This window comes from Cebus imitator, unplaced genomic scaffold (genome assembly GCF_001604975.1).
Source record: "Cebus imitator isolate Cc_AM_T3 unplaced genomic scaffold, Cebus_imitator-1.0 Scaffold86, whole genome shotgun sequence".
In the NCBI taxonomy this organism is placed as follows: Eukaryota; Metazoa; Chordata; class Mammalia; order Primates; family Cebidae; genus Cebus; species Cebus imitator.
Window position 1 is genome coordinate 6,660,105 of NW_016107401.1, and position 22,413 is coordinate 6,682,517.

Consider the following 22,413-nt stretch of genomic DNA (forward strand, 5'->3'; position numbering starts at 1 on the left):
CACCTGAGGCTGATGGGGGGCGGTGGTGGCACCCTCTTTGCAGCCACTCCCTGATTTTACAATCAGGTAGAACAAAAGCAAAAAGAGCCATGCTCCCGTCAGAGGAAATTAAGGAGAGTGGCACATTGGAGAGTGGGAGTGCATGTACAGCACCTTCTAAATTTATTTCCTGGTGTGAGCTCTAGGAGCCCCTCTGCCACCCCCTGCCTTGGAGCACTTTCGGCTGCCACATATGTTCCACGTCAAGAGGTATTAGCACTCAGCCCACTAACCAGCCTAGCTGTGCTGCTGAGAGATCTTGCTTTCCGGGAGCTGTGGCCTTCAGGAAAAGCAAGGCAGAAAACAGAAGCCACTGGGAGTCACAAAGCTGGAGCTTGAGGGGAAAAATGAAATGCCCATATCAGGCCTAAGGAGAACCTCGTAACTCAAGTCTTCCTGCTAGGGGACGGGGACTGGCCTATGCAGAAAAGTCCCAGGTGTTCTCATCACTGGTAGCAGTTTCCAGCTTTGTTCATTTGGAGTCCAGGTAGCAAGGGGAGATGGGCACACAGCGGGGAAACCAGGTCCATTCTGATCCATTAAAAGGACCCACCACACCCAAGCTTTTGAAGAGCCCCATGGGGCAGAAGATCGCTGAGCCCTACTGTTAGCTACTGCCTTTGCTCTGATTCACCCTTCAGTGAAGATTCCCTCTGGAGCCCACAGGACTTTTTGGCAAAGTTTGGAAAACACAGACATCTGGAGTCAGGCTTAATGATCAATTGCATCGAAATCACGTTGGCAAATCCAGCAATTCACATGTTGACTCTGTGGCCCAGTGCAATCATTCTGGTGGCGTTTATAATCTCCACACTTGACCAAGGGTCTGTGGAGGACACTGGTTCTGTTGCTTCTCCCATTTCTATGGTATTTGTCTGGAAATGCTGAAAGCACATTCCAAACTCCAGAGTGCAAGGCCTCCTCGGAACACTGGTGCCAAGAAAGAATGCAGTGGCCCCTTCCAGGAGAATGGATGAAGCTCTTCCAGAAAAGACCATGGGATGGGAAGATGGGCCCAGGCTCCTGCCAAGAAACATGCTCTGTGGGCCTTCTTTTCCTAAAGCAGGGCTGGGGAGTCCATTTCTTATTTCATGAACACTCGGATGCAGATACCCAACAGGAAAAAGATGGCACCAACAGGCATCCGGCATAATCCTTTCTCTAGCTCCTTTAGTAGGAGAATAATTTATAAAAAGTGGGTTATAAAGGCTCTTTGTTATTTAAAAAAGTGGAAGTAGTTATAACCTCTACACATCGGCATGAACTCTTAGTGAGGACACCAACTAGGGGAGCTATTCTGGACCTCTAATTCAGCTGCAGGATATAGAGTCAAACCTCCTGCATTCATATGCCTTCCTTTTAATTTCCCTAGTATTAACCCTCCATCATCCTGAACTTCTTTATCCATTAATTGTAATAAGGACCACTCTCCAACCTTAGAACATTGTGTTCTCATCCTTTCCCTATAAAATATGGGGATTTAGACCTTCAGCAACCTGAGGCCAGTTGTGGGGAAGAACCCAATGATGGCTGATGCCATGAATCCTGAGCCTGGCCAGAATCTTCTCTGTGCTTGCAAATGGGTACTCTAGGCCACGTCATGCTACACACTCAAGAGGAAACAGGAGGCGCCCTCCAAGTCCCAACTAGGGGCAACAATGACTCTTTCCTTCTCTCCTGTTGGTGACTGCACTGCTTGTCAAGGGCTGTGGGTTGTCATGGTGATTCCTGACACAAGAGTAACCATGCATGCAGCAATGCCATCGGGCGGCCTATCTGAAAAACAAGACCTTTTTCTACTCCAGAGACACAGGAGGGCGCTAGGAATGGGCCGGAAGCCATTGGGTTTTCCGAAGGGAAACAGATGAAAGCTGAGACTTCCCAAGAGACCATAAAGGGACAATTATTATTTGGTCACCAGATCAAGTGATCTGACGTATTGTGGCTTGCCCATTCCTTCCCTCATGACTATTAGGGTGGTAACTTTCCTATCTGACAGCCACATGGTTACCAATTGGTCCTTTAAATGGGGGTGAACCATTCATTTAAGCACTAGCATGGAATGATTCCAGAATTTAACTGTCCAAGGGCTTTCCAGGTACACAAGAGAGGGAAGAACCCCTCCTCAAGAATGCATCACCATGTCAGTCTGCTTCTTCCGCTGGGGAGAATTCTCATTGTCCCACCTTGACTGGGTCTGTAAACACAAGCAGCTCCTTGATTCTCCTCTCATAGGGATCAGGGCAGACATTAGTGGGCTGATGACAATGAACTAGAGAAAGTTCCATGGACACAGAGCCATAACTTATACTGAGCCATAACAAAAGGAGTTGATCTGCAGTTCAGCAGCACCCTCTCTGTGGCTTGAGCCATTGAGAAATTCTTGCTCTGCATATCAAAAAAACTGGCTCTGCAGATCTGCCTGTGACTGGGTAAAGCAGAAGCCTCTGGAAGGATGTGCTGTGGTTAAGGGGATGGACTGCCCAGGTTCCAATCCTGGTTCCATCACTTACATGCTAAGTGACAATGGTCAAGTCACTTAACCCTCAGTTTCCCTATCTGTAAAAAGGGCCTTTCCACAATACTTTCCTCTGAGCATTGTGGTAAAGGTTAAATGAGATGATGCACATGAAATCGCTTAGCAGTTTCAGGTCCTGAAGCATATTAAGTATTCAATAAATGTTAGCTGCTATTATTAGCAGTAGTAAGTAGTTCTTGTGAAACAGCTGGTGGGGGAAAGTGAACTATAGGGAGTGAAGTTTTGCTCACTGCTCTGTAATTGGCATGTTGCTTGGCAAACTCTGAGAGCTTCAAATGGTCTTGTCTGCCCTCCAAGAAAATTAAACAACAGGCGCTAGAGTTGTCTTAACTTATTCCAGCCTGAAGACAGTCTGGTTTGCTTTAAGACCACCTGGAGCAGGTTTAAAAGCTTCCACCTCAAATGTCTGCCCTCCCCACTTAAGTGACTTTCCTATGCATGTCACATGATGGATGAGCACCAAATGAATGCTCCTTATTCCCTGGAGGGGAGCTATAACAGTGCAGCTTGCTGTCCATCAGCGGAGGAAATGACAGCCTTTTCCTGCTTTAGGGAGGAGGGACCTCTGAGCTACAAGGTGAGGGATCTCAGGGCACAATGCTGGCTGCCCACAGAGGATCATCATCTTCACAGATGTCCCAGAAGCCTGTGAGCCTGGGTGGGCAGGGCACTAGAAAGGAGCAAGACCATTCACCTTGAGCTTCCAGGGAGGAGGAAGACAGGTCACTTCTATAATAATTGAGCTGCTCCCATTCCTGGAGTTTGGATCATGTGCTCAGTGATATGTCCTCTTCTCACTTTGGGTTCTGAGATGCCTCCATGTGGGATATTTCAATTCTAAACATACTTCCCAGTGTCCAAACAGGGACCAACTCACTTCCTTGCAGCCAGTTTTAAGGAGGAAAGCTGGTAGATTACCTTGCATCCCCTAAACACAATAAGGGTTGCTAGTAAGAAACAATAAAGGCGTGTTTTTACAATGAATGGCTGCAGGAACTGAACATGTTTAGCATTAATTATAGGGAGACATACTAGCTATCTGCAAACATCCAAAGACAACGATAATCGACTTTTCTAGAAACCATTACTGACGTGTAGTATAAGAAAGAGCTTTCTAAGCTTTCTACTAGGCAGTGAGGGCTTATCAGAGGAACCATCAGCAAATAAGTGACGCGGGATTTGTGAGAGCATGTGCGGGAGGGATTCTTGTCCTAGCCAGGTAGGAGGCTGTGCTTGGAGCCCTGAGCTTCCTTTGAATGTTAAGATTTTGGAACTTAAACTAAAGGAGGTAACTCTTGTGAGGCTCTTGGAGACTGAGGGCGGAATATCATGTTTAGGACAGCTAGGGCTTGTCCTTGTAGATGCATTTGCTGTAGTCTCTAAAAAACGGAGACATTCTCCCCAGAATGGCCAAGAGTTTTGGGCATTTGCCCAAAGGAACACTCCAAGAAAAGCCTCCAAGGAGGCTGGCTGTGTACATATTGGACTGGGCAAGCTTGATAGGACGGCCGAAAAGTCCAGGGGAGTGGGGAAAGAGGGTAGGCAGGCAGGAGAACCAACTACAATGCACCCACTCGATTACCACCAGCATCGCAGCAAGTGCCAGAAAGGAAATGTCCAGGGCCACTTCGTGTGGCAGAGACAGTTCAGCTTTGCCAGTACCAATTATTTGAGAGATGGAATGAGAAGAAAAAGTGCAAACCTCTCACAAAGAGCCTTTGAGTCAAAGGAGAGAGAAAATTACCCAGACTACCAGGGTATTCTAATGAGAGCCTTCTTATCAGTGTTTCTAGTCTAACAGAGAGAAATCCAATCTACAGCAGGCTGAACACTAAATTAGATCAAATCAGGGCCTGCTTTCCAGCCACATAATGGCAGGTCAAAACCCAATGACAGCTGCTTGAGTCCCAGTTACCGATTCTTTCTGGAAGGCCTGCCTGAGTTGTGTCATCTCTTGGTTTCAAGAGAGGGGAGGTGCTTCTTCTTTACCCCAAACTGCTCGATTCCATCTGCTCAAAATGGTGACATTAAACTGGAGTTGCCTTCCCAGCCCATGCAAAGTCCTCATAGTTCGAATAACCTCATGACTGCTGTTAGCTTGGAGCTAAGATACATGTCTTTTTCAGTATAGATGCACTGGGCGAGGCCCTGTGATGCACATTCTGTGTCTCCTTAATGTGTGCAGGGGCATTTTCCTTCCTGCACACAAACACACAGGTTATAAAAGGAAAATCACACCAGCCTGGTGGCATGCAACACTGCCAAATCCACCTCAAGGTGGATGCTATTGTTACTCTTCTTTCAAGGGGTTAATAGCTACCGTTAACCAGCCTTATGGTGGCAGTTATAACTTACAGTTTCTTTGCTACAAGCAAAGAATACCATCTGTGAAACACCCAGCTCCCTGCAGAGCCCTGGCCTGTCATTCTAACAGATAGCCTTAAAAGCCCACCAAAAGCTGGGACCGTTGAACAGGAATATGCCCACCCAGAGACACACAGAGCGAGGCAGATGTGAAGACAGAGTTGGGGGAGATGCAGAGAAAAAGAGACATTTCTCTCTCTTGCTTTCAACTTCACTGAAACAAGCCTGGCTGTCGGTCTGACAGACCTGCTCCCTGGAAGCTTGCTGGGCGTCTTATGCCTACATAATTCACATTATTGTGTGTTCTGGGAGAATCTGTCCAGAGCTGAGTCTTAAAGGACATGGGAAGGGTAGAGGAAACGTGAGAAGAAAGGGCTGGAGGAAAACTCTCACTTCCTCTTTCTTGAAGAGTCCGTGGGCATCAACCATATAAAATGTGTCAACCTTGTTCCTCTCTCCCTCTTTGCTCTTGTGCCTGCCATGCCTTTGGAGACCCAGCTTGAGCCCTGGCCCACAAACCCATGCTGTGGGTCCTCTGAACAGCACATGGGAGGTGGGGAGGTGACAGGCCTCTTTCTCACTGCTTGCGACTTGGAGGTAATTTTAAAAAGACACACACACACACACACACACACACACACACTCTCTCTCTCTCTCTCTCCTCTCTCTCTCTGCAAACATACGTCATATGCCATTTAGAGGGCTGGGAGGTATCTGAATGAAGGGCATGGCCATGTAGGTTCTTACCCAGCTTCCATACCCATTCCGCTGTGTGACTGGGGACAGTCATGTACCTCTCTGAGACCTGGTCTTCTCCATCGCTCAAGATCAGGTCCTAATACCCAGAGGAACTGTGATGGCCACAGAGCAAATGTGCCCAGGCATGCACACGCATACACATTCCCACAGCCATGGTACATGTGTGTAGATGCTACAGCTGCCTCATCACAAATCAGAGATGATTCTACCAGCACAAAAATTAAACTATCCTATGAGCTAAATTCCTTTCCTTCCTTCTCCACATCAGAGTTCAATTATCTTCTTCAAACATTTAAGCTCAAATGACCAGAATGAAATAAATGCAAACAAATAATTCCTGAGCTTAAAATTCGAGGCAACCACCTTCCTTTAAATTAAGTAAACACTCCTCTCCACCCTGTCTTTCCCAGATGGAGTCACACTGGTGACTGATTATGTTCCTCTTGAATTCCCCTCACCCCCACCCTTCTCCAAGGTCACATGTCCATCAGCAGCTTTGTCTCAGTTTAGTACTGGAATTTGATGTGTGAATGTTTTAGTTCCCTAAATTCTTAGCACACTCCTGCAAAATGTTTTCCTTTTCGTTGGATTTGACTTTTTCATATTTCTAGCCCCAAACCCTGTGCTTAGTATCTTCACGCCTGGGAAAGGGTCCCCAGCCGTATCATGTGGCTTTTTGCACACTGACCTCGGTCTTCCTCTGCCCACTCCTTGGCCCTCCTTTCACAAAAATAGGAAATGGAGGTAAAGCACGGACAGCTCAAAATTTCTTTTCTCTTTTGTCTGCCTAAAGTCAAAAGAGCTCTCCAGAGCATGGCTCAAAGTTTTCAGGTGGGAGTCTTCCAACAGTACCAGAGATACAAACAGTGAAAAGGTTCCTACTCACAGCAGCTGTAGGGACACCAGCCCATCAAACAGTCCCTTGGCAATCTCGGTGATCTTGTTCCCATAGAGGACCCTGAAAGACAGCAGGAGAAGACATCAATCACCGCGGATGTGAGGCCACAGGAACCCACTCCGGCAGGGAGCCATCACCTCGGCCACTTCTGGGTGTGAGATCTCAGGACAACCCCTTCCACGGCCTGCCTAATCCCTTCTCATCAGACAGACAGAAGCAGCCAACAGCAGCCAGGGGCTGGAGGGGCAGGTTGTCCACGAGGCGAGGAAAAATGGGCTCTATCCTGCTCCACTCCTGGGCAGCCTAGCCCAATATGTAATCCACAACAGGAGAGGCGGTCTCTTTGTGGTGTCTCCCTAAGCTGCTAATATGACTCACACCCCAGCAATAAATACACTGTGTGGGAGACTGGCCCTGTGTCTTCAATGGATATTGATCAGGTTGAGCCCAGCCTATAGAACGTTTCTTTTTAATATCCCTTTGCATCTTAGGAATTCCTAAGCTGAGTCATTTAATCATCCATCTAGACAGGGCTTTGTGCATCTGGGGTCATCTCCAGAAGGCACAGGGACTGCTGAGTCAAGGACTGGCTCTCAGGAACAACTAGGGAGCTTTGCTGTCTCACGAAAATGGAAGCTTTTACTTTCTACCCGCTTCTCCTAATCTTCGAGTTCCAGGAACCCAGGAACTCAGAACACTTTTACCCCTTTTTCTTTAGGGCCTTCAGGGACGCTCATACTGGTATCTCTGATTCATGGGCCTTGTCTTTGATGTCTTGGCGAGACCTGGGAAGGAAGACTCCTGGGTCTCCCACTCCAGCGCAGTGCTCAGGGGTGTCTCTGTGCCTGGCCCTTGCTGGTGCTCTGTACAGGCACCAGAGAAGCTCTGCTGGCCTCTCTCTGCTCACATTCACAGCACAGACTTTGCTGTCTCTTGGGTCCAGCCTCCTCTGTGACCCAGGGAACTGATCTAAGAGGGTTTGGTCGTTTTTCTTAAGTCCTCTCCAGAGCCCTAAAGCGCATGGAATGCAAGCAATATTCAATTTTCACTTGGATCACGATCCCGGCTGTTAACTTTCTTTGAGGAGACAAAATATTAGGATGCGGAAATGGTAAATGGGCGCGATAAACCAAACTCCCCATTTCCAGACGCCACTGAGAGTGAAGGGTGAGTGTCTCCATCAGCCTGCGGGTGTGTTTCATTAATGTTTCAACAAATTAATGACTAAATAAAAGTCAGCATGATGGCTCAGGCACACATTTGTAATTCATATTAATGCCCCGCCGCTTACTGTGCCAAATGTAGTAATGTCACTGTCTGCCCGTCTCAGCTGATGTCAGGACTTCTAGTGTAGCAGAAGCTGGGGGGCTTAGGGATCCTCACACCACCCGCCACACCTTGGGATTGGAGGCCTCTGAGCCCAGTACGTTAAAACCCCTCCCTGGGCTGGGCGTGGTGGCTCACACCTGTAATCCCAGCACTTTGGGAGGCAAGACGGGTGGATCATGAGGTCAGGAGCTCGAGACTAGCCTGGCCAACATGGTGAAACTCCGTCTCTACTAAAGACACCAAAAATTAGCCAGGCATGGTGGTGGGCACCTGTAATCCCAGCTACTAGGAAAGCTGAGGCAGGAGAATCGCTTGAACCTGGGAGGCGGAGGTTGCAGTGAGCTGAGACAGTGCCATTTGCACTCCAGCCTGGGCGACAGGGTGAGACTCTGTCTCAAAACAACAACAGCAACAAAAACCCTGGCAGGTGGAGGCAGGCTGAGGCTCTCCTGCCTGTGTGATTACCTCGGGTATGTGCGTGTAGACCTGCCTGGCTTCCGCCCCCAGGTCTTGCCTTGACTACCTTCTTCTTGCCTTCTGAGCTCAAACATTTCTTCCTTGGGAGGTGTCTCTTTAATATTTCAGTTAATGTTTTACACCACCTGATTACCCTACTTTAATTTCTTCATACCACTTACCCTTATGTCACATTATATTATGTAAATATTTATTTGATTTTAATGTTTCCTGCCTCCCTCCCCTGCACCTCCCAGCTTCCTTGCATGTCAGCTCCATGAGTGTAGTAGTAATGTTACATGGCTGTTCGTGACTGGGTCTCTAGACCCCCCAAAAGGGTCTAGCACAATAAATATTTGCTGACTGAATGAATACATGAATGAATGAATGCACAGGTAAGGGTAAAGGCTCTCCAGCCCTTTACCTTGGCTGCTCCTAAGCTGGGATTGGGTGTGTTTGTGTTCAACTGTAAACTCTGTGAGGCCAAGGGTCTCGTGTGTCCAGTTCACCGCCACACTTGCAGTGTCTATAATACAGCCCAGTACACAGTAGGCATCTACTGCACGTATGAATGAATAAATTGCGAGTGAGAGGTGCTTTCCTCAAACAACGTTCACATATATTTCAGAATCGGGCAGCAGCGTGCCAATTTCATGTCTGGCAAGCAGATTTTGAATTCCTTTTCCTAAGAGACAGGAAGCACCTCAATGCCCTCAGACTGTCTCCAAATCCCGGCTAAGGGAAACCAGACAGGGGAAGAGAGAAGGTGGGGGCAAAGACAGGATCTTGGTGGCAGACGGCCCATCTCCCTTCTCCTCTGTGATCTTCAGCACAAGCAGACACTAATCTCACACATGGTCCCATCTCTGATATCCCAGCCAGATGTTCTATTCGATAAATGAAACTAATTTACTCTGCAAGCAGCAGGCAACAGCTGAAATCAGAGACTTCCCAGTCCTCATCCCTTTCCTGGGGGGATGGTGCCAGGTAGGGGGAAAATGTGCATCTTGTTACCTGCCCACTCATAAATTAAGTAAACAGGTTGCGCGGAGAGGCAAAATATAGACAGATTGATAAAGAATGTGGGCTCTGGAGCCAGACAGCATGGGTTCAAATCTTGCCTTTTCTACCAGTTACTGTGGACTTTGGCTAAATTACATTTGTGAATAAATAAATGGTTGAATAAAGCAAGATTTTTTTTTTTTGCCATATTAACTCTGTGCTAAATAGAGTTTGTGGTCCTAGGGATACATCTGGGAACAAAACAGATAATAATTCCATCTCGGTGGGGCTTAGCTGGCCTAAGTTCTTTAGCTGTAAAAGTGAGATGACAATAGATTTTATATTTTAGGTTGTGATGAGGACTAAACCCCTCAGAGTCCTAGGAGAGCATCTGGTACCCAGTCAGTGCTCAGTAAATGCTGCCAGTCATTGTTTTACTGCACGCATGATCATCATTGGATGTGTTAGGTGGGAATGGGATCACTGTCCCATCCTGCTGACTAAGAAGCATGCAAAGAAGGCTCAAGCGACTTCCCTATGTCACCCATGAGTCACTGACAGAATGAGGATATTCTATACCTTCCTGCCTGCAGGGGTCTCGGAACCCCTGGTGGGTGAAGCTTTGGTACCAATCAGTGGGCTGCCTATGGGTTTCAAAATCAAAGACAGGAAGGGCTATGGGATGGGGTGGATGTTTTCTTAGGACAATGGCCGTGAGGGTGGTCTGGAGAGAAAGCCTGAAACTCAGCAGAAGAAAAGGAGCTCTTCACTTGGCAAGGCCACGTAAACGGGTGAGGGCAGACACAGCAGTAATAAACACGTATCACCATCTCTCCTTACAGCCGAAAGACAGCGCTGTGGTGGTATGTGGGGTGGGAGGGGACGTGAGGTTGGAGTAGAAGATGCATTCGAATTAGAAGCCAATAACTGGGAAAGCTGCTAGGCACTTAATCAATAAAAATAATGCATTTGGGTTGTAGAAATATTCCCCAAGATCAATTTCCCCTGAAGAAATATTTGTTTCTTTTACCAGGTTGCCACAAGTGTGTAAGGGAACATAAAGTCTTGATAAACACCTCTTGAAAAATATGGCCATGTCCCTCTTCCCTCAGGCGCCCCCCATACCCCTCCTCTCAGCCCCCAACTCGGCCCCTACTTACAGCGATGTGAGTGATTTCAGGCCCTGGAAGGCATCTGGAGCAATGTCTGATATCTGATTCTTGCTGATGTCTCTGAAAACGTTAACGGCAAAGTCTGAGAACATGGCTCAAAGATGTGATAACTGTCCATTCTAAGTGTGAATCAAGCATTTCAGGCATTCACAATGGTAAGGATTAATTAATCAGTCAAGCAATTCATTTATTCATAGTGCAAGAGAAGAAGCTTTGAGAGCCTTCACTTCAACTACCTCGTGATAAAGCGCACCACATTTACATCACTCTTCTTGGTTTTCAAAGAATACTCACCAGGGGCATCTTGATCTGGACATGAGGCTGTGAACATGTAAGCCATCACTTTATAGGTGGAAAATTGAGCCCAGCCAAATTAGGACCTTACATCTCATCACCAAGCAATTAATGGTACAGATGAAACAGGAACCAGCTTCACCCAACCAACCACAGGCCAGGGTTCCTTTAGGCATCATCATGCCTCATGCCTCGGCAGCTGCTCATTTTTCTCCCAGAAAGTCCTGAGTCATTTCACCTCCCCAGTGACTTTTCCTCCCTGACCTGAAAGGAGGTTTTCAGCAGTGACTTAAGTCTCTGGTTCGGTGCAAGCTCTAGGCTGTGCGATGTAAGCACATCATGGGATTCTCAGGAGACGCATTGGAGATGTGGCTGGCAGTGTGCTCTTCATCTGGGAGCAAGCCCAGGGCGTGAGAATGTCCCAGGCTTTGGATAATGTGAGCAAGAGGGATGCGGTGGGCCAAGAGGATTTTATTAATGCTGGGCCTGGGCCCCGAGGTAGCTAACCTGGCTTTGCAGGGGCACAGGAATCTCCTCCACCCTGGCTCCTTCCCAGGGGCCCTGAGGCTGCCCAATTGCTGGCATCCCCTTGACTTCTGAGAATCCAGACACTGGCTCTTGCTAATGGCCCTTCACTGAGGGGGAAATACTTTCTCTCAGAGTCATTAGCTCAGGGATGGCCTCTGGTCTCCTGCCACTGGAAGGAGAGATGCTCCAATTTCCTGTGACAACAAACCTCTCCAGCTCTTTTCCTTTAACAAGATAAATCAATGGGTCTTTGCTTTTGTGCAGAAGAGGGAGAGCTGGGGTCTTGGAGGGTCAACAAGGAGATAAGGAGAGAATATGGAGAAAAAAAGTACAACTGAGAAAATTCTTAAGCAATTGCCTCCAGCGAGGCCAGACACTCCAGCGTCCCAGCCTCTTAAGCACTGCAGTGGAAATCTCCCTGGGCCCGCTTCCTTCCTTCTTCTAACAGACTTCGAAAGGACCATGCCACAACCTTTGCTGAGGCCTCTGCTTCCTCCCCTCCCTGCCTCTAAAGCCTGTGCTTTGAAAGATATTTCACAGGTTAAGGCTTCTTCGGCACAGCTGTCTAGTTGATCCCTTTAGCTGGCAAAATCGCCTCCAACAAATCTGCAGATTGCGCTTGCAAACTCGACAGCTTACACTCGGCTTTTCTTCAGCACTCCGGTTTTGTTTAAGGGTCTTAACAAGCAAATACCCAGGATTATCCTAATCTTACTTGCCCTCAGTGTGGCTGCCTATGCAAAGCACTCCAGGCAAGCACGAAGGATCTGTTCAGACTGGACTAGCGGGAGGGCCTGTGTTGTCTTTTTTCCCCTGATTATGAATCGTCCCTTCAAGGTGCTGAGACTTCTAGTTGCAAGAGGAAGCTGTGTGGCTAGCAGGGAAACCCTCTGCTTTAGCTTTGGGAGAGCAAACTGGTTTTCGGTCCACAACTAGACTTTTTTGGACCCATCTCTCCCTAGAGTATGAGGTGAGATGCCTCATGGTTTGGAGATGATGGGGAGTGGGAATTGGAAAAGTGATAGTTTAGCTGGGAATTAACCTCGGTCACTTTCTCTTTTTATTATTATAATAAAAACTGTATACTTAGGCTGGTCCAGAGGTAGTGAGTTCTCTCAATGGACTGTTCACAGTTACAGATCAAATTCCTTGTTCTAGTCTTTCCTCCTTTTTCACTACTGCACTTGACTAGTCTTTAAAAAATGTATGCATATTTGGTGTGTAACACGATTTTCGTTGCTGTTGTTCTTTTTTTTTTTTCCTTAGGAAACCACTGTGTTAAACTTGATGTTTTGATGTATGCATTCATCACGGAATAGCTAAATCAAGCTATTTAACATATGCATTACCTCACATACTTATCATTTATTTGTGGTAAGAACACTTAAAATCTACTCTCTGAGCTATTTTCAAGTATACGGCATGTTGTTGGTAACTACATTCACCGTGTTGTGTAATACAATGAATCTCTTGAACTTATGCCTACTGTCTAACTGAAATTTTGTAGCCTTGGCCAACATCTCCCTCATCTTCATCTCCACCCCACCCCTGCCCCACCAGCCTCTGAACACCACCAATCTACCTTCTGCTTATAAGAGTTTGGCTTTTTAAAGATTCCATATGTAAGTGAGAACATCTGGCACACTTGGTCTTAATTCTTAATTCCGCAAGCAGGAAACAGCAACCCTGAGAGCTGAAGTACCTGGAGCCCTAAGTGACCCGACACAACCATTTGGGCACAGAGCAAGCATCTCGAGTCTCCCATCAGCTCAAGGCCCCCTCTGCTATTTTGCTGTGATAAATGCACAACACAGGGCACTGAACTGAAAGGCAGACGGGAGATGACTCTAGCTGCCCACTGACCTCCATGCTTAACCCTGCCCCTAGCCATAGCCCCTGCCCCTAGAACTGATTCTGGGCACTCGGATTACCCCTGACCAGTGCTTCTCACATCTCATGAGGGTGTGGATTAAAATGCACTGCAGAGAGTCCAATTTGTAGGGTCCAGGGGTAGGGGCTAGGAATCTGTATATGCAACACATCTCTAGGTGATTCCCATTTAGGTGGTACCTGGCTCATACACTTCAGGCCATGATGTTTTAGAAAATGGTCTTAGACCCACCTTCGTCCCCTGGGGCTTATAAACTGGATGACCAAGAAGGGGTAGCTTTTCCAGACTGTTCAGAATAGAGGTGGCAAATTCAAGTGCCTACAAAGGTCATGCAGGGAATATGTGTGAGATGCTAGGAAGTCTTGGAGCTTGTGGAGTAAGCTGCTCTGCCTAAAAGCGTGTAAAAGAAAAGAACTCCCAACACCCCATTCTACCAATAATACAGGTAGCCCAGGTGTCAGGCCTACCAGTTAACTAACCTTGCAAGACTGAGGAGCTGTCTCCAGTGCCTTCTACTGCTTCTCTGTGGCTTCTCTGCTTTGATACAGACTGAGTATCCCTAATCCAAAAATCCAAGATCTGAAACGCTTCAAAATCTGAAATTTTCTGAGCACTGACATGATGTCACAAGTGGAAAATTCCACACCTGACCTCAGGTGGCGGGTTGCAGTCAAAACTTTGTGTCATGCACACAAGTATTAAAAACATTGTATAAATTACCTTCAGCTTATGTGTGTAAGGTGTATATGAAACATAAATGAATTTCATATTTAGATTTGGATCCCATTCTCAAGATATCTCATTATGTATGTGAAAATATTCAAAAATCTGAAAAATTCAGAACTCTGAAACACTTTTGGCCCCAAGTATTTTGGATAAGGAATACTCAACCTTTTAGTTTGTACCTGGAATGTTTTTTATACTAAGATGACCACTAGGAACAGGCAGGGACAAAGCCATTCAGTCAGGGAGAATTTTTTTCCTCCCTCTCCCCTTTTTCCTTTTTTCTTTTTTTTGGTAAGAGATAAGAACAGGATGTGGTTTACCTGTAGTTGATGGGGAAATTTCTTTTTGTTAGACATTAGGGATAAACTGGTCACGTATATTTTGGAGAAATTAGGGTTTTGAAATCCATTCTCACCAGGGACCTTCCCTCTCCCAAGCCATCGATTGCACTTGAGTCTAGGTTTCTGAAGTTCCATTACTTGAAAAATTTTAAGTGCACTCTCTTCTCTATTGCCATCCTCTTGGGGGAAAAAAGGGCATCATAATAAATATCAGTAGCATCATAAGTGATCAAAAATTAAATTCACTTTCCAGGTCATGACTGAGAAGGTCTTATGAATTTTGAATGCAAGGATCATGGTAAGTCCAATAGGATGGAGAAGGAACAGTAAAACATAGTCAAGCTTTAAATTACCTGGACTTCACAAAAAATTAGAGCAGTAACTTAAATCATGCAAGAGATATAGGTTGGGGCAGTGACTGAACTTGTCATTTTTCACTGAAATTACTATCTGGCTGCATAATCAAGCTGAGCTTTAAAAATGAATTGGGGGGGTGCATGGAGAGCGAGCTGGGGAAGCAGGGACACCAGGAGATTAATGGCCCGAGGTTTTAAATATTAAGGCCTATATTTATACAGCTCCTCCAGCAGGAATGCTGCCAAGGGGAGGGAAGAAGAACGTGCTTCGAGCTGCCTCATTATGTTGGTTTCCACTTCTGGAATTGCACCAGGAGAAAAGCTTGTTTGGTTTGGATTTCCAGGGAGATGGGAAGTTGGCTTCCTGAGATCTGAGGGTAAAGCCTACCCATGCCACTGTTTCGCAGAGATATTTGTTTTTAACATAAAAGGAATCAGCAGACACTTAACCTCTTTCATGTGGGCCCTTCCACTCAAGGGAAAGCAATGAATCAGCCTCGTGCGGAACAAAAAACAGGAATGAGTCCATGCATATTTCTCTTTTCTCTGTGGGAGGGTGCCGTGGCTGGGGGTGCAAAAAGAATAAATGGAATGAAAACAGCAACTTTGTTTCCTGACTCTAATAAATAATTTCTTTTTTTTTTTTTTTTGAGACGGAGTCTCACCCTGTCACCCAGGCTGGAGTGCAATGGCGTGATCTCGGCTCCCTGCAACCTCCGCCTCCTGGGTTCAAGCGATTCTCCTGCCTGAGCCTTCCAAGTAGCTGGGATTATAGGCGTGCACCACCATGCCTAATTTTTTTTGTTTTGTTTTTTGTATCTTTAGTAGAGACGGGTTTCACCATGTTAGCCATGCTGGTCTCAAACTCCTGACCTTGTGATCCGCCTGCCTCGTCCTCCCAAAGTGCTGGGATTACAAGTGTGAGCCACCGCATCTGGCCTACTAAATGATTTCTTAGGCTGAAAAAGGGAAGGGGTATCTGTCCAGAATTTTAATACCTGTGATGGCAATGGTTAAGCTGTTTCTGAATCCTATTGGCCTTCCTTCAGAGACTCTCAGCTCTGAGTGACTCACAGAATAGTGCTCAAGGTCATCATGGGATGGGGAAGAATGATGACATTGTCACATGGTAGGCATGAGGGCAGTGATGCAACGGTGCCATCAAAGCTGCTGCGGTGAGGAAGGAACAGCAGGGTTGATGTCGCCCGGCAGTGATGTAATGCAGTGGTGGAGTGATGTGACTTACAGAGCTAATGGGGATGTAGGGGATGCTCACATGTTGACCATACCCTCCAAGGCTTCTCATTTCATGCAGGAAGAACAGAAGGTCTGTACCATGGTCTAAGGAGGCCATGTGATCTAGTACAAACCTTTCCAACATGAGCCTCATCGTCTCCCCTCACTTGTTCTGCTCCTTCTTGCTATTCCACAAACCATCGATGCAGGCTCCCTATGGCCTTTCCCTTGCTCTTTCTGCTGCCTGGAACATTCTTTCCTGAGAGCTCTGTGCTCACTCCCTTCCTTCCTGTAGGCCACCTGCACGTAGAGACCTTCATGGGCACACCTACCTAAAAGATCCTCCCACCATCACTGATATTCTGATTTCTCGTATTTGTTCCTTTATTTTCTGTGTTCTCCCACTCGAATATAAGCTCCATGAGAGCAGACTTGCTTTCTGTTCACTGCTCTACCCATAGATCCTTGCTTGTAGCAGACATTCACTCGGTATTTGTTATACGAATGTATGCACGGTTGTAGGGATATTGGTGACAGTGGTATAGACAGCTGAGGGGACATCACGTCTCTGCTGAAACTCTTATTTTAGGTCCACATCACTAGAGCCAAGTGACAAAAACGGTGATATGGGTTTTCTAGGCTAATCCATCTTTACCTCCCACACAGATAATTTTACTTTGCTCTAGTTGGAGAGGTTCTTAGCTCTACACATCCAAGCCCACATACCTCACAATCTCCAGGCAACACTTCCACATCTTACCTCCCAAGCTTAGGAGAGTGTTCAAGGTCTGAAACAGAACTGCCCAGGATGAATGGACGTGGTCTATCACCTGGACAGGCTGCCCACTACACATTGCAAATGACCCCAGAAATTGAAAACATTTGGGCTCATTGCTCCCCAGGGGAAACTTACATTCGCTTCAGTTTCTTGTACTGGATGAAGGCTCCTGCAGGGATGGATTTGATGGAGTTCTGTTCTAGGCGTCTGGGAAACAGAACAGAGAAGGGTCCATTAACCATCCACCTGTCAGGAAATGGTCATTGAGGGTTACTGCGTTCTCAGGCCTGAAGGACAGGGAGGTCTCTCTTGTCACAGGTGCATGTTCTGGTTGCGGGAGATCAGGCAAAACAATGCACCAGACAGAGAACTCAGGTCCTAGTCTATGGAGCCCCCATCCAAGGGTGTAACTCCCCTTGGAGAAAGCTGGAAGGGATGACCTTTCCTTGCGGATTTTTGATTCTTGCTTATTATCAACTGCCTTTGGCGGCAGCTGTCTTCTTCAGAGAAAGCTGCAGAAGTAACCAAGAATGCAGAATAAGTCAAAGGGATAAAAAGAAGGGTAAAGAGATGGACCATGGGCCAGCAACGCTCATCTGTCATGGAACCATGTCACTGTTCAGCTAAACACTCAGCCACACTGCTAATGGGGCAGAAATGTCAATGGTTGACTTCATTTCTGGGCTTTTCCATGGGCTGTCTTAACACACTCAAGAAACAGCCTTTACATCTTTAGGCTCCCAGCCTGTCATTCATCAAACTGGCTCCCTGATATCCTGTAAGGCCCAGGGGTCCAGACTGGACCACTCCCCTGGGCTGCTGCTGGAATCTGTGGTTTTAAGCTATTATGGAATTTTCTGAAATGCTTCCTCTCCTATCACTTTGAAAGGAACAAGAGATGCTGCAGGCCCAGGGCCCAGAACTTCCTTGGAAGTGAAGAGGCCATGGGGAATGAGTGAGCATTTCCATTCTTTATTCTTTCGTCTCTCAAATGACTTCCTGTCACCACGAACAGGTGTGGTGGGAAACAGGCATGTCGGGGAGGCAGAGGCCTCTATTAGGGGTGATGAATGGCACCCTGGCCCAGGCTCAGGATCTCATCCTTATCCATCTCCCATCTCTCCAAGGTGCACATCTTTTCATCACCTCCTCGTTTGGCCTTGATGCTCCCCAAACCCTCAGCTGGGAAGACACACGCACATATGTATGGCAGGGGATGTAGGGGGAACAAAAGGGATAGATGGGAGGAACGGGCTCCCTTGAAGCTGACAGCTAGTGGATGCACATTTCCGGCTAGGATGGACCCATTCATCTTGAAGAGTAATCCCCGCTGCAGAGTGGGGGAGACAGTCGTATTAATTTGTGCCTCTGCGATCTCATCTTCATTGGGGGAACAGAGTATTTGTTACTGGAACCGCTAATGGAGCAGTTTGCCAGCAATTTTCCCATTTCAAACAACATCTCAGCTGCTAATGTGGAATGGTTTGTCAGGCCAACCCATAACACAGACAAATCACTCTCCAGGCAAAAGGAAGGGAGAAAGGGGGGAGAAAGGGGAAAGGCGGGTGGGAGGAGAGAGGGAGTATCAGGACATATCATTCTTGGCTGCCGGATGAATAGAGTCTACAAATGAGACTGCCACGGTCTATTAACAATGCCTTTGTACCCTGCTGGAGGGGGGTGGGGAGCACACTTTACAGGGAGCACAGTCACAGGCAGGCTGGACAGGGGCCTGGCTGGCTGGCTCACGGAGAGCCACAAAAGCCTGTCACAGGGTCTCAGGGACTGTGGGCTGCTGGATACAGCTACCCACAGAGACAGCAAACTCGAGGCAGCCTGCCTTGCCTGAGAAGTTCCAAGGACATGCTCATTTTCCAGCTGAGCATAGAGTTCAGTAGGGATTTCTTAGCCAAGGCAGCAGCCCCATGGGTCTCTGGAGCTGCCAGTCAGGTGGTGAGTGCTCTCCAGGAATCCTGTCATTCACCTGCCACTGTGGCAAGGGATTTCGGCTGGATGATGCCTCCAGAGAAAGCCACTGTTTGTAACAATGGCAACCCCCTCAGCTTTTGCAAGAGGATCCACTGCTCCCAGCTGCAGGCCAGTGAGCCTATGCCAAGTCAGGCTAGCACTGGGTGTGAGCTCTGTGGGCTCTCTATGCAGTTCCTAATCAGTTGCCCTCCATTGTAATGAGGGGTGCAAGAATTAAGGGAGAGATAAATCAACAAACATGATATGACACTGGACCCAAGGAGTTTGATAATCTGGTAATAGAGACCAGCCCAAGACGGTGCATCACAGAACTAAATTTTATTGCTACCATAATAAACACGAGAAGCCATCATTTATGGGGTCTAGTTGACTATGTCGATTATCTCTTTTAATCCTTCCACATGTGAGGTAAACCATGTTGGCCTCATTTTGCAGATGAGGAAAAGAAAACCTAGAGGAATCAAATAGCTTGTCCTAAGTGACAGGGCCAGGAACTGGAAGAACTGTTATCTCTGTTTCTATCCATTGGATATGCTGCCTCTATATATTTGTGAAAATGGAGAAACTGAGGCTCAGAGATGAAGGAGATGTTCTCAAAGTCAGAGAAAAATTGAAGGGATTGGGGCCCCAGGGCTCACATACTGAGACAACACACGGAAGCAGGTGCTCAGTGAAAAGGCTGCAGGGGTCGAGAGGATGAGATATACATGTGAATATACATAAGACATGCAAATGGAGAGCAAAGGTGTGGCTTCTGAATGAAGCATAAAGAATTCCAGGCCTAGCCTGTTAAGCCTGGCAGAGATGTTCCTCTGCATCCTGCACTCCTCACACTTGGCTCACTCTAGCTTTGGTTTTCCTTCTTTCTTTCTTTTTTTAAAAGAGACAGAGTCTTGCTCCATCGCCCAGGCTGGAGTGCAGTGGTGTGATCATGACTCACTGCAGCCTTGAACACCTGGGCTCAAGTGATCATCCCACCTCTGCTTCCTGAGTAGCTAGGACCACAGGCACGTACTACCATGCCTGGCTAATTTTTAACTTTTATTTTTGTACAGACAGGGGTCTTGCTGTGTTGGGTAGGCTGGTCTTAAACTCCTGGCTTCAAGCAATTCTCTTGCTTCAGCATCCCAAAGTGCTAAAATTACAGGTGTGAGCCACCATGACTAGCCTGGGTTTCATTCTTGTCTGTGGTCGCTCAGCTTCTCAGGCTGTTTTAGGCACTGGCTGAACACACAGCCCCTCCTGGAGGGCCAAGGCCATTGCATGATGAGGGTCAACCCTGCCTCCTTCAACGCTGCCCCAGGAGGCAGCAGGAATTTGTCTGGGGTGGGAGCATGGTTGTGAACAGTTTGTGTACCTTCAATGTAAAGGAAAGAAAAGGATAGGTGTAACCATAACCCTCACCACCACCGCCGCCGCCGCCACCACCACCAAGAGCTAAGATAAATCAGGTGCTCAGATGTTAGACACAAGGCTGAGTTTTACATGGTTTGTCTAACTTAACAGTGACACTCTCTGAGGTAGGTCTTTCTAGTTATTACCACGTCCACATTAAACACAAGAATATTGAGGCTCAGAGAGATTAAGGCACTTGCCTAAATTCACAAAGTCAGGGAGAGGTAGAGCTAGAACTCAAAGCCAAGTTCATCTGACTTCAAAGCCCAAGCTCTCAATCATCAGGCTTTGCTGAATATCATTTGGAGTGTAAGTGCCTTCATTTTCTTAGTCCTTTCCAGCTTGTCCACAGGGAAAATGGCCCTTGGTCATGGGAGCAAGGCTGGAGAGTGTGCACAGATGTGTGTGTGTTTACATGCAGTCTTTGTGCAGGAGGTACCCCTGGAAAGGCTTTGCACTTAGCCCAGTCCTGCAGCCTAGAACAAGGATGCAAAGGTCCAGACTCCCAGTGTGAAGAGCTCAGTGGAAAGGACAAAAAGAAGCATTCGCATCAGCAAAACCTGTCACATTTAGGGATGTGTCTGAAGCCAATAGCTGATTTAGGTCTCTCTTAACCAGCACATGTGTCTTTCTTTGTCTGGCAAACATTCTTCAGGCTGCAAACTGATTTAATAGAACTAGCATAAAAACAAACATACAAATCAAACATCTGAGCATCTTCCCGCACCAGCAAAAACAATGGGAACATCTGATGGGGATTTCAGCCATTTGTGCTCTGTATTGATTTGCCCTAGTTCCTCGGATGCTTCCTTAATGATCTGTCATTTGCAAACATGTGACTAAACACAATATATTTCTAGCAATACAGAAGTCAACACGATGCTGGAGAGACTGGCAGGGGCATGGCTGCAAGGTTAAAAGTCCTGGAGTATGTGGAAACATTGGCAGTAGTGGTGATGATGATGATACAATGAACACCTACCACTTACTGAGGGCTTTTGATATGTCAGACACTGTGATCCTCACACACTGGCTCAAATTATTTTTCTCAACAGTACTATGAAGCAAGTAGTATTATTAATATATCCATTTTACAGATGAAGAAATCATGGAACAAAGAGGTCAATTTGCCTGAGATCAGGTAGCTAGTAATGGTGGAGCCTGAACTTGAATCCAGGTTGGAACACAGTGCCTGTGTTCTTAACCCTTAAGCTATCCTGCCTCCCACCTAGAAGCCACTTTTGTGGTTTTTTAACTCTTTCCCATCTCTCTCAGTCTTCTTTGACTTGGGAACACTTGTTAGGAAGTCCAGGTCATGCTGAAGGAAGGAAATCCCATCCTTATTCTTCCTCTAAGTCATCCTGGGCCAGCTGGTTGGACCAGACAACTTAGACCCCAAGGTTCAGTTCCTGATCCTTCCCTATGCTGGAAGAAGGCTGAAAAGGAAGGTTCCTTTCAAGGTTATGCTCTGGGCCCACCTTCTGGGGCAGTCCCTTTCTGGCCTCTCTCTTTCTTTACCAATGGTCCTCAAGGTTTTTCAGAAAGGTAGATTGTTGACCAGGTGCAGTGGCTGACACCTGCAATCCCAGCACGTTGGGAGGCTGCGGTGGGTGGATCACCTGAGGCCAGGAGTTCAAGACCAGCCTGGCCGACGTGGTGAAACCCCATCTCTATGAAAAATACAAAAAGTTAGCTGGACGTGGTGGTGGGTGGGTGCCTGTATTCCCAGCTACTCAGGAGGCTGAGGCAGGAGAAATCACTTGAACCCGGGAGGCGGAGGTTGCAGTGAGCCAAGATCATGCCACTCCAGCCTGGGCAACAAGAGCAAAATTCTGGTCCACAGAGAAGATGAGGAATGTGGGTATATCTGAGACAAGCCATTCCTAACCCATGCTGTGTGTAGACACCTGGCATCGCCTACAGAAAGCAGAGGTACAGACACAGCACAGAGCCAGGTTTGCTTTTCTTATTCTGTGCATGTGCTCAGATGCCACAGAAGAAATTATTTTTTTGTCTTAGAAAAAAATGTATGAAGAACTGCATGGGAACTTGAGACTAAATCATTCTGTGATGACACATACATATACATGTGCATAGGTTTTTGCTTTTTACATTCTTTTTAGTAGCTTCCAAACAGTGTGCTCACCTTCTCCATGTTATGTTATTTAATCTTCATGGAGGATTTCTAGGTAGGTATGATGACCCCCTTTAAGCAAAATGGGGAACTGAGCGAGGCATGAACATGCTAAGGAATGTGTTCAAAGTAAGAGGCAGAACAGGGATTTGAACCCTTGAGTATGGATCCCAAGACTCTGTTCCGA

General features: G+C 46.9%; 1 protein-coding gene across 1 annotated transcript in view; it reads right to left on the reverse strand.

The window, feature by feature from the left end:
* The window catches only part of SLIT3 (slit guidance ligand 3), a 544,627-nt gene that overhangs the window by 111,024 nt on the left and 411,190 nt on the right, over nt 1-22,413 (reverse strand). Inside the window, exons 9-11 of the mRNA XM_017534462.2 lie at nt 16,844-16,915; nt 10,547-10,618; nt 6,588-6,659 (exon numbers count right to left, since the gene is read on the reverse strand). Coding sequence (XP_017389951.2) covers nt 6,588-6,659; nt 10,547-10,618; nt 16,844-16,915 — 216 coding nt within the window. The remainder of the gene's footprint in view (nt 1-6,587; nt 6,660-10,546; nt 10,619-16,843; nt 16,916-22,413) is intronic.